Source organism: Emydura macquarii, unplaced genomic scaffold (assembly GCF_026122565.2).
Source record: "Emydura macquarii macquarii isolate MOO-44397 ecotype Brisbane River unplaced genomic scaffold, CSIRO-AGI_Emac_v2 contig_1876, whole genome shotgun sequence".
NCBI lineage: Eukaryota > Metazoa > Chordata > Testudines > Chelidae > Emydura > Emydura macquarii.
The window spans coordinates 15,296,210-15,310,813 of record NW_027132013.1 but is presented as its reverse complement, the minus strand read 5'-3'; the positions used below and the strand labels follow the sequence as shown (position 1 = coordinate 15,310,813).

At 42.5% G+C, this 14,604-nt stretch overlaps 1 protein-coding gene across 21 annotated transcripts in view; it reads right to left on the bottom strand.

The window, feature by feature from the left end:
- The window catches only part of GPHN (gephyrin), a 604,586-nt gene that overhangs the window by 331,204 nt on the left and 258,778 nt on the right, over nt 1-14,604 (bottom strand). For all 21 annotated transcript variants that reach the window (XM_067557745.1, XM_067557750.1, XM_067557759.1 and 18 more), the window contains one exon: nt 15-72. In XM_067557745.1, coding sequence (XP_067413846.1) covers nt 15-72 — 58 coding nt within the window. The remainder of the gene's footprint in view (nt 1-14; nt 73-14,604) is intronic.

Here is a 14,604-nt window from a genome sequence, read left to right as displayed (position 1 = left end):
TAGTAATACTGTACCTTGATTTCTTCAATTTCATCTGGCACTATCTTGTATGCAGATATAGTCCCTCCCAACCTGAAATTGGGAGAAGAAAATATTCTCATAACCAGTATCACAAAGCACAGAATGTTGTTCACATTGTCACTGTTAGTTCTGAGTATATTAGTTCTGAGAATTAGCTTGGCATTTGAGCAATTCAGAAAATGTTTATTTCATTAAACCAATAAAAACCTTTAAATGGTTAAAATGAGCATCAGAGGCAAGGTGTGCTTGGCTAGCCTGAGAGAGAAGATTTAGGTGAACCAAGCAAGAATTACCATCATTAGGGTTTTACTGTTTACTTCAACTGTCATAAATGCTATGATTTTTTTAAATTGTGTGGCGAGTTTAACTGTTTTAATGCTGACTATGCTTCAGCCTCAGTACTTCTCTGGATTGCAGAGTCATTTTAAAATTGTTTTTAGTAAATTTTTTATTTTGAAATGTGTCTGAACATCAGCCCTGCAGGTTGACATCTTCTGTTTATGCATGCAATAGGTACAGCATGAGTAGTGGCAGTGCAAAGCTTCTCTCACTCCACCTTACTAACCTGCCTTAGCTCTGAACTGAACTTCTAAGGTTAGAGGGGTAGTCAGGGTCCATGGGCCATTCAGTCCCAGAGATCTTGTCAGACTGACAGGAAGGTTGCTAATTATTCCCAGTGCAGTTGTGGTTTTGAGATGTTGACTCCTTTTCTCTAGGAATTGCCCTGACACCAATTAACTCTATTAATTATTATTATTTTATTTGACAACACCCAAAATGTGCTAGGTGCATTCCAATTAATATAAAATAATAACACATAATATAATCTGGGGAGTTCGCAAACTAATCTCAAACCAGATCTAAAAACAGGGGTAACAATAGTAGGAAGGGGCTGGGAGGAAGGACTGAGGTGACATCAATAGGAATATGCAGTTATACAGGAAGAGCAGAGATGGAGCAGATTTTTTTTTTGGGGGGGGACGGTAAAAATATCTACATAGAATGGACAAGTAGAAGACTAATTAGTAAGATTCTTATAGGTATTCTGGAAGACATGGGCGTTCAGGAGGAATTTAAGAGCCTGATCCAAAGCCCTTTGAAGTCAATGAAAAGACAACCATTGACTTCAATGGACTTTGGATGGGATCCTACATGAAGACAGAGGGTGGTGGTTTATGGAGAAACTCAGGAAGGATCCATACACAGGAATCAACATGGAAGAAAGTGCAGAGATGGTTGTGGAAGAAACAGAAACAGGGCAACTCATTTCTCATAGACCACCACTATTGGATTGTAACAGCCTTCCATAGGCAAAAATTTCTAACTACTACCACTCTAAGCTAGATTTGAAGTAGCAAACAAACACTGAATGTGCCCCTCAGGCATATGCTGCTAAGTTAGCATTCTTTTGTAATGACATTTCCATGTTGAAGTACATTACCCAATATGTGAGGCAGCAGTGGGGATGCATTTTGCTCCACATACATAGCATATAATTCAGCAATAAAGGAGTTAAAGAAATTCATTTCATTCAAATGCCATGGTCACATAGTTTTCGGGGTGTTTTTTTTTTTTGTTTGTTTTTTTTTTTGTTTTAAATAGTCTACATTTTTTTAAAATCCTCTTAGAAACTCCTCTTAGAAAGTTGAAAGTCAAATTTCATCTCCTTAATGAGTCTGTGATTTCTTTCATAACTACTTATTTAGGAAGTTTTAACAGATTTACAAGTCATTGCCCTGTAAATATTAAAAATAAAAAAAAATATTTACAACACTGAGTTTATCATTTTGTTTAGAGAACCATCATGCAGTAATGTAATCATAACATTTTTCTGTTAGCACGGCCTTACCATATTACAGAGTGAGCCTCTTCACACCAGTTGGGACTTCTTGTTTCCAGATATTTTATTAAACAGAATGAAACTATTGACTCTACTCATATTTATCAAACCAGAGGTGTCAATAAAATGTTAATATTCAAAAAAATTGTGCAGGTGGGTTTTTTTTTTGTTTTTCTGTTTTGTTTTTTTTTCCAGGAGAAGGTACTTTGAATATTGAATAAATGGTAACCAAATACCTGAGTATCTATTTGTCCTTTATTTTGCTGGGTACATAATTGATATGTTAATTTTTTTAACAACATCTCCACCGCATATGCATTAATCTCTTTTTTTTCCACCACAATTTATGCAATATTTATCTTCATTCATTCTCTCTCTATTTTTTAACCAGACTGGTATGAGGTATCATTGAAAAAGTGTCTTCAAGAAATTTTAATTTTATCATACTACAAACCGAGGTTGATGGTCCTTTTTTCCAGATCAAAGCCCATTTCTCTGGGATATGCTTATCCAAATCCTTTCCCACCATATCATGCTTGGACTTTCCTTTTTTTTTTAAAAAGTTGTCTGCAAGGATTGATTTGTTAGTTATAACTTTTGTGTTTCCTACTAGACCAGAAGCTTCTCTTAAAATACCATTCTGTATAAAACAACTTTTCAAAAAAGTTGAGAAACATCATGCCTAAGTAGATGGTACCGGTACAAGGGGAGAGTGGGCCAGTTCTAGTTTTAGTTTCTAAATAAATTAGAAAAGTTTATTTGATAAACAGCTGGCCAACTGGATGTATTCCATGGCTCTTCCTACCCAAAACCCTTCAAGTGGCCTTTGAAAAGGATATATATTTTAAGGCTGTAGGCTGCAAGAATTTACTATCAATTGCTGCTCTTGTAGAAGCAATGGGACTAAAACTCACAGTAATAAGTACAGCAGCTGGTGGCATGTATTTGCAGGATTAAGTCTCTATTTTACAGACACTGATATTCTCCCCCAAGGACATGCTACCATGGTTCTGTTCATATCATGAAGCACCATCACTGAAAATGACAGTAGAGCTCTGGGAATATAATTAATTAATGTTCCCCCTGATGGCTCTGCCACAGAACAGAACTAATTATTTTCTAGGTTCTACAGAAGTGAAACCCATTTAGAAAAAAATGTAATGACACAGCAGTAGAGAATTATCAAATATTTATACAGTTACATTTTCTCTCACTTGGCAGGGATTTTTTCTTTCAGCTAGAAAAATATACATGCAGGTAGAATATAATGAAATACATCTTTAATATATTATACATTTTGCTTTTTTAATAAAAAAAGGAAGAAAATTATAAACCAAACAAGATTTGGCTTCTGTGTTCTGGCTATATATCTCTCTACAAGCATGTCACCTTAAAAATTATTTGCTGCATATGAAGAGAGACTCATTGTGAAAAAGACGTAGATTATGTCTACAGGATGAAAAATTATCCATATAATTCACCACCAGCGCATGTTCACTGGTGGTAGCAACAGTGGATACTGAAGTATAGATACAACACCGGCATTTTTACCATCCTGGTATTTAACTTATGAGCAGTTAGAGGACATAGGGTATGACTACTCTGCCAAAAAAAAAAAAAAAAAAAAAGGCCTGCAGAGCTCGAATGATTAAGGCTAATGGATCTTGCACTGAGAGGCCTGGGCTCTGAAACCCAGTGAGAGGGTAGGGTTCCAGAGCTTGGGCTCCAGCCAAGTGGGAACATCTACACTATTATTTTTAGCCCCATAGTGCAAGCCCAAGTAAGTTGACCCAGGCTCTGAGATTCGCTGCTGCAGGTCTTATTTTGCAGGGTAGACATAAGGACAGTGGTAGAAATGCCTCCTCCCTGCCTACGCTGCAGCTTCTACCATTGCTATCATCAGTAGAGTTTCACCGGTGGTGAGTTGTGCCTGATTTTTGCTGATGACAATACAGTACACTGAGGGCTACCTGAATTTTGCTCAAATGTAGTTAAGGGGGATGGTTGCACGGAGCTGGCTGTATGATTACTAACAACTCTGCCTTGGTAAGTTAGGCACACATGATGCCCTATTTTACTTGGAGTAAAATTCTTGAGGGACTTTAGACCAGGAGAGGTGAGGTATACCAGAGCTCCATTCTGCCATACACCCTCCCTCCATGTCCTAACTATGCTCTATCCTTGGAACATGCCAATACAACCTCTACTTCTCCTTACATTAGTGGTAATGGGGTGATGAGAATAGGAGACAGAGCCTTTACTGCCATATTTATGCCAGTGGAGAATTTCCCTGCACAGAGTGAATTCCCTGCTAGCCACCTCCTGACAGAAAGTGGCCTTAGCAGAGATTCCAGCCCTGAAACTTCCCTTCACCATTCTCCCATATGAAGTCAATGAATAACTCAGAATAATTGAATTAGTAGATTCATGTAGATGAATTAAACTCTACCACTTTCATATTAAGGAATGTAACATGGCTTAAAACTACACATAAATATTTCAATTTGTGTGGTGCAGTTTTGAAACTGAACTGTAAGTGTGTACCTGAACCATAGTGTTTTGGAGTCCTACTGGCAGGGAACAAAGATGAGTAGTTTTGATCGTAGTTCTGATTGATGTATCTGAAGTGATTCTCAGAGAGAAAATGTGGACTTTCTGAACTAGATTTGAGAGTGGTTTCACTGCTAAACTGAGTTAGTTTTCTTCCAGTGCAATGTAAACTTTACAGACCCCTGAGGATTTAATCCATTTTCTAAAGGACTGATCTGTGTTAATCAAAGCTATATGTGCCAAGGACTGATCATTTTATCTTGGACTGTATGTGATAGAGAAATTAAATGTAAGAGACAGACCAAATACAAAGAAAGATGATAGTGATCCAAAGTTAGGATGAAGTAACAGCAATTACTGTCATTTAGTTACCTCAGAAAAAATATTGAATCATGAGACTATTTATGGAAAACATTATTCATATTAAACAAAATGAAGCCACACATGCTTTACTGTGTTCTTCCTTTTAGATGATTGTCATACTTGGATCTTGGCAGATTCAGAGTTCTGGACTGGTTTTATTTTTTTCAGTGACATTATAATGGATGAATTGACTGAGGCACAAACATAGGAGAAGGTTACTCCCTTTGTGCAGTAACTGAGGTTCTTTGAGATGTGTGTCCCTGTGGTGCACCACTTTAGGTGTTCGAGCACCCCTGTGCTCGTAATCAGAGATTTGTAGCAGCAGTGCCCTGGTTGGGTCACACACGCGTAGTCCCCATCTAGTGTCACTTTAGACGGTTATCTGGTGCTATGTAACCAACTCACCCACACCCACTCCCCTTTCCTTCTCCACTGCAGAGCTATTAGTGTGAAAACTCCAAAGTAGAGAGGAAGGTGGTGGTAGTAGAGCACCCACAGAGACACACATCTCAAAGAACCTCAGTTACTGTACAAAGTGAATAACCTTCTCTTTTTCTAGTGATGTCCCTGTGGGTGCTCCACTTTAGGTGACTTCAGAGCAGTGTCCTCCAGTGCACAGAGCAGGCTTTGGAGTTGAAGGTGTGGCAGAAGATAATAAGTAAGTCCGAATAGCACATCAGAACTTGCATATTGTTCTAGTGTATAGGGTTGTGCGACTGTATGGGCTGAGGTTCAAGTTGCAGCTTTACAGATGCCCTCAATGGGGATGTTGTTGAGGAATGCTATTGAGGTTGCTACTGCCCTGGTGGAATGTGTACGGATCCCTTTATGAGGTTGTAGATTGTACTGATGATAGCACAATTTGATAATCAAAAATCCATTTGGAAAACCTCTGCTTAAATATGGCATCTACTTTTGAGTATTTTGGAGATTTGCAGAATGATTTTGTTCTGTCTATATAAAATGCCAGCGCACTGCAGACACCTAAGGCATGAAGTATTGATTCTCGTCTGTTGTCATGGGGTTTCAGGTAGAATGTTGGTAGATGAATGGGTTTGTTGAGGTGAAATGAGGAGGCAATCTTAGGTAAAAATGGGGGATCTGGTTTTAGGGTAACTTTTATCTTTAAAGAAGATTGTGTAAGGTGGATCCACCATGAGGGCTCTGAGTTCTCCAACCCGTCTGGCTGATGTGATTGCAACGAGAAAGGCTACTTTCATTGAAAGATGGGGAAGAGAGCAAGTCGCCAAAGGCTCAATGGGGCTCTGGTGATACCACGAAGAACTAAGATGAGGTCCCAAGATGGGGTGCATGTGGTTACCTCTGGGTAAGTGTTGTTGAGGCCTTTAAGAAACCTTTTGGTGACTGGATGTGCACAAACTGATAGGTCGTCCACATTGTGGTGAAATGCTGTAATAGCTGAAAGATGTATCCTGATTGAGCTCGTGCAGAGGCCTGAATTCTTAAGTTCTAGTAAGTTGTCCAGTATCAGGTATAGGGGAGCAGAAACTGGTGTGTGTGTTTTGGCACCAGTTATCAAATCGTGTCCATTTGTATAGGTGTGTGTGCTGGTTAGTTGCTCTATGACTATTTAATAAGACATTCCGTCTATTCAGGCTATTTCAGGTCCTCATAACTATGGAGCAAACATAGAATCATAGAGTTGGAAGGGACCTCACAGGAGGTCATCTAGTCCAACCCCTTGCTCAGAGCAGGACTAACCTCAGCTAAATAATCCTAGCGAGGGTTTTGTCAAGAGGCAGCTTAAAAACCTCTAAAGATGGATATTCCACCACCTCCCTAGGTAACCCATTCCAGTGCTTCACCACCCCCCTAGCGAAAAACTTTTTCCTAATGTCCAAGCTAGATCTCCCCTACTGCAACTTGAGACCATTGCTCCTTGTTCTGTCATCTGCCACCACTGAGAACAGCCTAGCTCCATCCTCCCTGGAACCCCCTTTCAGGTAGTTAAAGGCTGCTATCAAACCCCCTCATTCTTCTCTTCTGTAGACTGAACAAGCCTAGTTCCTTCAGCCTCTCCTCATAAGTCTTGTGCTCCAGCCCCCTAATCATTTTTGTTGCCCTTCGCTGGACTCTCTCTAACTTCTCCACATCCTTGTTGTAGTGGGGGGCCAAAAACTGGACACAATACTCCAAATGCGGCCTCACCAATGCCGAATAGAGAGGAATAATCACTTCCCTCAATCTACTGGCAATGCTCCTACTAATGCAGGCCAATATGCTATTAGCTTTCTTGGCAACCAGGGCACACTGCTGACTCATATCCAGCTTCTTATCCACTGTTACCCCCAGGTCCTTTTCTGCAGAACTGCTGCCTAGCTTGTCAGTCCCCAGTCTGTAGCTGTGCATGGGATTCTTCTGTCCTAGGTGCAGGACTCTGCACTTGTCCTTGTTCAACCTCATCAGATTTCTTTTGGCCCAATCCTCCAGTTTGTTTAGGTCACTCTGTATCCTATCCCTACCTTCCAGGGTATCTACCACTCCCCCTAGCTTAGTGTCATCTGCAAACTTGCTGAGGGTGCAATCTATCCCATCCTCCAGATCATTGATGAAGATGTTGAACAAAACCGGCCCCAGGACCGACCCCTGGAGCACTCCACTTGTGACCGGCTGCCAGCTAGACATGGAGCTACTGATCACTACTTGTTGAGCCCTATGCTCTAGCCAGTTCTACCTCTTCATAGAAAGCAATCAGGTTGGTCAGTCATGACTTTCCCTTGGTGAATCCGTGTTGACTGTTCCTGCTCACCTTCTTCTCTTCCAAGTGCCTTAAAATGGATTCCTTGAGGACCTGCTCCATGATTTTTCCAGGGATTGAGGTGATGTCTGTAGTTCCTCGGATCCTCTTTCCTCCCTTTCTTGAAGATGGGCACTATATTTGCTTTTTTCCAGTCATCAGGGACCTCCCCCAATTGCCACGAGCTTTCAAAGATAATAGCCAATGGTTCTGAAATCCTCTTGTTGGTAACATACCTGTAGAAACCCTTCTTGTTCCCCTTCACGTCCCTTGCTAGCTGCAACTCTAATTGTGCTTTGGCCTTCCTGATTTCATTCCTGCATGTTCGAGCAGTATTTTTATAATCCTCCCTAGTCATCTGACCAAGCTTCCACTTCTTGTAAGCTTCTTTTTTGTGTTTAAGTTCACCGAAGACTTATTTTTTAAGCCAAGCTGGACGCCTACCATATTTATTATTCATTCTGCACATCGGGATGGTTTGTTCCTGTGCCTTCAATAAGGTTTCTTTAAAATACAGCCAGCTGTCTTGGATTCCTTTCCCCCTCATATTAGCCTCCCAAGGGATCCTGCCCATCAGCTCCCCGAGGGAGTCAAAGTCTGCTTTTTTGAAGTCCAGGATCCGTATCCTGCTGTTCTCCTTTCTTCCTTTTGTCAGGATCCTGAACTCGACCATCTCATGGTCACTGCTGCCTAGTTTACCACCCACTTCTACTTTCCCTACCAAATCTTCCCTGTTTGTGAGCAGCAGGTCAAGAGAAGCACGGTCCCTAGTTGGCTGCTCCTTTAGATGGAGAGTTTCTAGATTTGGGTGAATGATTTGACCTGTGTCCTGGAAAGGAGACAAGGGAGAGGAGGAAGGATACGTGATCGACACACTGACATTTTGAAAAGGTAAGGGATCCACGTTTGTCAAGGTCAGGTGGGAGCAATCAGAATCAATGTGGCCTGTTCTAGTCTGATTTTGTGAAGCACTCACACAAGGAGGGGTATGGGAAGGAAGGCACATAAGAGGGGAGCATTCCATTTGATAACGAAGTCCTCGCCCAGGGAATGACAGCTTAGTCCTGCTCTGGAGCAAAACTGGGGACATTTGGCATTGTGTGCAATTATAAATAAGTCTATGGTTGGGAATCCCCATTGCTTGAATATATTGTGTAGCACTCACGTGTGTAAGTCCCACTCGTGGTCTTAAAAAAAATTCCTGCTTAGTGCATCTGCTGTGATGTTTCGACTATGATGTGGATGTTGTGTGTGATGCACCAGTTCCATAGCCATATGGCTTCTCGGCACAGGGAGTGTGAACATGCAAGTTGAGATAAGAGCAGATGAATTCCAGTTCTTGTACTGGTGTTAGCATAGATTTTTGTGCATTTATTTGAAGTCCTAATTGTGCAAAAAGAGCTACCATTTATTTGGTCATGTTTAATGCTTCCTGTCGAGTTGATGCTTTCAGGAAGCAATCGACCAAGTATGGGAATATCATGATTCTGTTTCTGTGTTCGTGGGCAGTCACTACAGCTTGAACCTTCGAGAGGCAGTGGATAAGCTGAATGATAGGACCTTGTATTGGAAGTGATATGGGCCTAGAGTAAACCGAAGTAACCTGCAATGTAATGGATGAATTGTTATATGAAAGTATGTGTCCTGTAGGACGAGGGCTGAGAACCAGTCCCCTCTTTCTAGAGCTTGAATGATGGTGGCTAGTATGACCATCTTGAAGTGCTGAGTTTTCAAGAACTTGTTGAGTCGTCGTAGATCGATAATGGGTCACTACCCTTCTGGGTTTTTCTTTCTGTGTGAGGAACTAATGTGAATAAAAGCCATTCCCTCTGTAGTTTGTTGGTTCTAGCTTTATTGCTCCCAAATATATGAGGTAGTTTACCTCTTGATGTTCGTAGATGTTCATGAGAGGGGTCTCTGAAGAGGGAGGGGGAAGAAGGGGATGTGGGAGGTGGAAGTAAAAGGGACGGAATATCCATTCTCGACTATCTCTAATATCCATCTGTCTGTCGAGACATTTTGCCATTTTGGGTAAAAGGGAATCAGGCGATCTCCAAATGGTTGGGAGATGGTAGATCAGTGGTTCCCAACCCGTGGCGGCCCACAGGGTCTTCCAAAGTGGCCCACCACTCCCCTCCCGCTGGCTACAGAAGGGAGCCGCTGCCTAAGGACCTAGGCGGGGCTCATTGCTGTGGGGATACAAGACCAGTGCAGGCTTCCTACTGCAACCAAGGGGATGGGAAATCAGCACTCCCCTCACCCTGGCTGTAGCAGGGAGCACAGCAAAGCATTTTGCCTCGGTCCATAGGTGCTTGGGTCCGTGCTGGAGCCAGAGGGAGGGGAGATCAGTGCTCCCGCCCCCAGCTCCAGCAGAGAGCAAAGCGTTCTGCCTGGGTCCAGAGCCGCTGGAGCCAGAGGGAAGGGAGCACTGATCTCCCATCTCCCTGGCTGCAGAAGGAAGCCAGTGCCTAGGGACACAGGTGGAGTGCATGGGGCTACAGGATGCATGGGAGAGGAGACCAGCGAGGAGGCAGCCTCCTTACTGAACTCCTTCCATCTGGCTGCAGTGGGGGGAAGGTTGGCTGCTGGTGGAGCAGCCAGGACCTACCAGGCTTGAGGAGGGGAAGGACTCTAAAAATCAGTGCCTTCCAGTTTGGCATGCACTTAGCAGGCCACCCACAGTGACTTAGCTGCCAGGCCATGTTCTTCAGTGTGTAGTGACAGTCATTCATCTACACTAATGCTCTGTCTGTGAGTGTGTGACATACTGAGTAATTTCCAGGTGTAAAATAGTGAATGTAAAAATGAGCACAGTAGAATCAAAATGTTTACTTTAAAAATGTAGTGATTTGTAGTCCTTAATGGTGTATACATCAATACATTTTTTTATGAGTTGATAGACTGGTGACCCTTTAGGGTTGTAAAAATGATATTTGTGACCCTCGAGCCAAAAATGTTGGGAACCACTATGGCAGGTGGTTCCACCGTTAAAAGATGTGGGGTTCTCGGGCCCTCAACCCATGTTTCAAATTTGCTGTCTGGATGTCGATTGTTGAGACATGGTGGTTTGAGGAAGAGGTTGTCGTCTCCTCGCAGGCCTCTGTTTGCAGCCTTGATGTTTCTATTGTCTATGTTGTGTATAGGAAGTGGTTCAGAATCTTTGTGGTGTGTAATGTCTTCTCTGGGTACTAGGTGTATAGATTCCCAAGGATCCCAACGCTGTCCTAGAGTCCTTCAGTGTGTGAAGGGACTCATCTATTCTGGTGGCAAAGAGCTTTGGACCTTCGAACAGAATGATTTTCCACCATTGATTGGATTTCTTTGCGAAATCCAGAGAAATGGAGCGAGGATGCTCTCCTCATGACTATTGCAGTGGCTATGGATCTTGCAGCCATGTCTGCTGAGTCCACGGTGGCCTGTAATACTGTTCTGAGTTGCCTTTCTGAAATAAAGGACCTAAACTGTTCTTTTATCTCTTCGGGAATAAATCCCATAAACTCAGAGAGTTTGATGTAGTTATTGTGGTCATATTCTGCCAGTAATGCTTTATAGTTGGTGATTCTGAGGTGTAAAGCCACTGAGGAATAGACTTTATGGCCAAAGAGGTTGAGCCTCTTCCAGTCCTTGTCATTCGGTGTATTTTTGGGGTGCTGTTGTCTGCCACATTCATGGACTGCATCCACCACCAGGGAATTTGGTGCAGGATGCAAGAATAGAAATTCTGTTCCCTTCACCAGCACATAGTATTATTTGTCAGTCCTCTTGCAAATTGTTGGAGTCATTGTTGGGGTCTACCAAATTGTTTTGACAGGTTCCATAATGGCACTATTCATAGGCAAGGAAATCTTGGAGGAAGTGGCCATCTGTAAGATGTTCAGTAGTTCCTGTTGTGTTTCCTGGACCTCTTCCAGGGATATATTCAGAGAACTGGCGACTCTCTGATATAAGTCCTGAAATTATTTAAAGTCATCACCTGTATTGGGAGAAAGTGGCATAATGGTGTCATCAGGGGAAGATGAGGAAAAATGCACTGTTTGAGCCATTTCCTGGTCAGAGGTCTGTTCTTCCTCTTAGATTACATCCTCAGTGGGTACCGAATGTGAGGGTACTGTATGTGAGGTCCTCAGTGGTACCTGGTACTGAATGTGAGTTGTGTACTCATCCCAGGTGGGCTGGGGAGTTTGTGGTATTGCGATAGGTATTGTGCCCATGGATTCCAATAAGCTCATTGTGGTGGAAAGGGCATCGGTGGCACCCATGGCTGCCCGTACCTTATGATAAGCCCTGTGTAATGGTGGATCAGGTCTGGTGGGCACATGAATTGGAGAAGACTGGTGAGAGGAATATATTTCCTCTTCAAGTTCATCTTCGTCATCACTCGAAAATGGTGGAGCTGATTGAGGTGGACTGGTGATAGTATTTGGTACCATCTGTACTGGGACAACCTCAGTACAGAGGATGTGAGACTGGGGTGTCAAGGTGACCATTAATGGTGCAGGAATTCCAGAGGCACCACTGAAATTGGTGCTATGGAATGGCTGGAGGTCGATACTGAGGATTGTGCAGTGGTTGTCCAGTGCACACCATGGTAGCAGGTGGCAGCATGGTTTGCGGTGTTGCAGAGCCACTGGATGCCGAGCAGCTGGTCGGCTCCATCAGTACCGATCTTTGGGATTATTGTTTCCCTTTAGTGCTGGTACCAGAGTTAACCCGCTTGGGGTTTCTTGGTCTCATGGCACCCACAGTACCGGAGAATCCCACAACTTTGGCTGTGGAAGGAGGCAGTGCAGTTGGTACTGCCATGGTTTGCTGGTTTGGAGAGCACCATTTTTTTGGAGAGTCCCGTACTGGTGGAACTGTAGCCAGCTTTTTTGAAGCTTTCTTGGCAGGTCGCTCCTTAGCCTGAGCTGTGGAAGAGAGACCTTTGTCAGAATCTATGAATGGACACCCAAGAAGGGTTCTTGTCTCTGGCTGAGATCCCGATCTGAGAGATTGCTCCATAAGGAGGAGTTTAAGTTGCAGGTCTCTTGCTTTTCTAGCCCGTGCTTTTAGACTGTGGCAGTGCAAGCACTTCTGCAGTATGTGTGTCTCACCTAGGTAGACACACTGTAAATGCCCATCTGAGATCAGTATTGAGAATCTGCACGTGAAGCAGTGTTAAAACCCAGGGAACAGCCATGCCACTAAGGTGAGTATTTTTCCTCCCCTTTGAAGGGAACATAAAACTATACTCTAACAGCTCCAACAGAAACCTAAACTTCTATCATTGAGGGAAAAAACAAAGTTTTTTTCCTAACAAAAATGAATGGGGATAAAATGAACTAATTATACCTACTACTAAATCTAACTAATGAAAACTACGCTAATTAGATTGGGCAAAGAGGCACTACTGGAGCTTCAACTCAAGCCAAAGGCAGTAGAGAAAGAACTGATGGGGGGGGGGGGGGGTGGTCGCACAGCGCCAGATAACCACTTAAAATGGCGCGACCCAACCGGGGCACTGCTACTACAAATCTCAAATTATGAGTGCTGGGGCACATGAACATCCACAGGGACATCCCTTGAAGAAAAACAGTCCCTTCACAATTATCATCATAAAGCACTTCCTCTTAGAACCAATCCACAGCTCTGAGTCTGCGGAGACCCAGATACGTCACAATGAATCAAAAGAAGGGCAAAGCTGGAAAGAGTGAAGGGGATCATTTTGCTTAATATACATATATATTAAAAGTGTCCCTGACAACAGAGTATTATAGTGTTGGTGTAAATGTCAAACAAAGGTCATGCTGTTTACATTTATGAAAGAGAACAAGACACCTCTAATTATGCCATTGTTTAAATACAGAAATGGTCTCTCAACCATACCTCTTTTATTTTGTCTCACAGCATACACCATCACAAGCCAACTTATTTCCCAATCCCACAGTGCCATCTTTGCCTTGACCTACCTGACACCACAATTAAACAGTCTTAAATTAAATTGGAACAAGAATCCCAGCATCACAAAAAAGAAAGATACTTGATCCTATAAATGCCTTGCAGCTCAGTCAGAGTCATTCAGTTCAAAATGCTCCACCTCATGCACTGCTCCCCCATTCATCTAGATCAGTGAGGCTTGATAGAAAACAATTATGATTTAGAATTCTATGGGACAAAATATCAGATCCATACAATGGATATGCTTAGACCTACAACCATTATCAAATCAAATCATACAATAAAACACCAATGTCCCACTGAGGCAAATTATGCTTACATAACAGAGTAAATTAACTAAAAAATCTCTCCTCCTCCTGAAAGAATTGGAGGAAAGGAAGAAAAAGCAAAATACAGGGAAAGAAAAGGGTTAGAGAAGGAAAGGGGAGAAACATGAAAAAATTCAGAGTATTATGGAAGAAAAAGATAAAAAGGAGAGGAAGAAAAAGCATTTCTTCATGCATATTTAGCTGCCAGCTCAAGCTAAATTTGGCTAAAACCGAGCTCCTAATCTTCCGTTCTCAACCCTCCCCAGTACCTCCTTTCTTGATCACTGTAGATATTACCACCATCCAGGCCCATAAACTGGGCATCATCTTTGACTCAGACCTCTCTCTCTAGGTCTTCACATTCAGGCTATAGCTAAAAATTATCAATTCTTTTTGCAAAACATCTTTAAGATATATCCTTTCCTATCCATCCACACAGCTAAAACTCTATCACACGACTTGAATACTGCAGCATCCTTCTTTCAGACTGTCCCAGTCAAACTGGCTCTGCTCTTTTCCATTCAGAATGCTGCTGCAAATATCATTTTCTTGGTCCACTGCTTTGACCATGTCACCTGTCTATTTGAATCCCTTCGCTAGGTCCCCTTTCTCTACCGCATCAAACATAATGACTTTCTCCAGGTCATCATTAAGACACATGAGTGGTGGGGAAGAGTGGTGGGATTTATTCTTTTCCTGTAGTGTAATGTACCTGATATACAAATAAAGAAAGGATTTTAATTTCCAGAAATGCATACTTGGCATTTTTCACCAGTGTAAAATTCACATACACACAAAATTGAAACAGTATTGCTAGCTACTAGAGT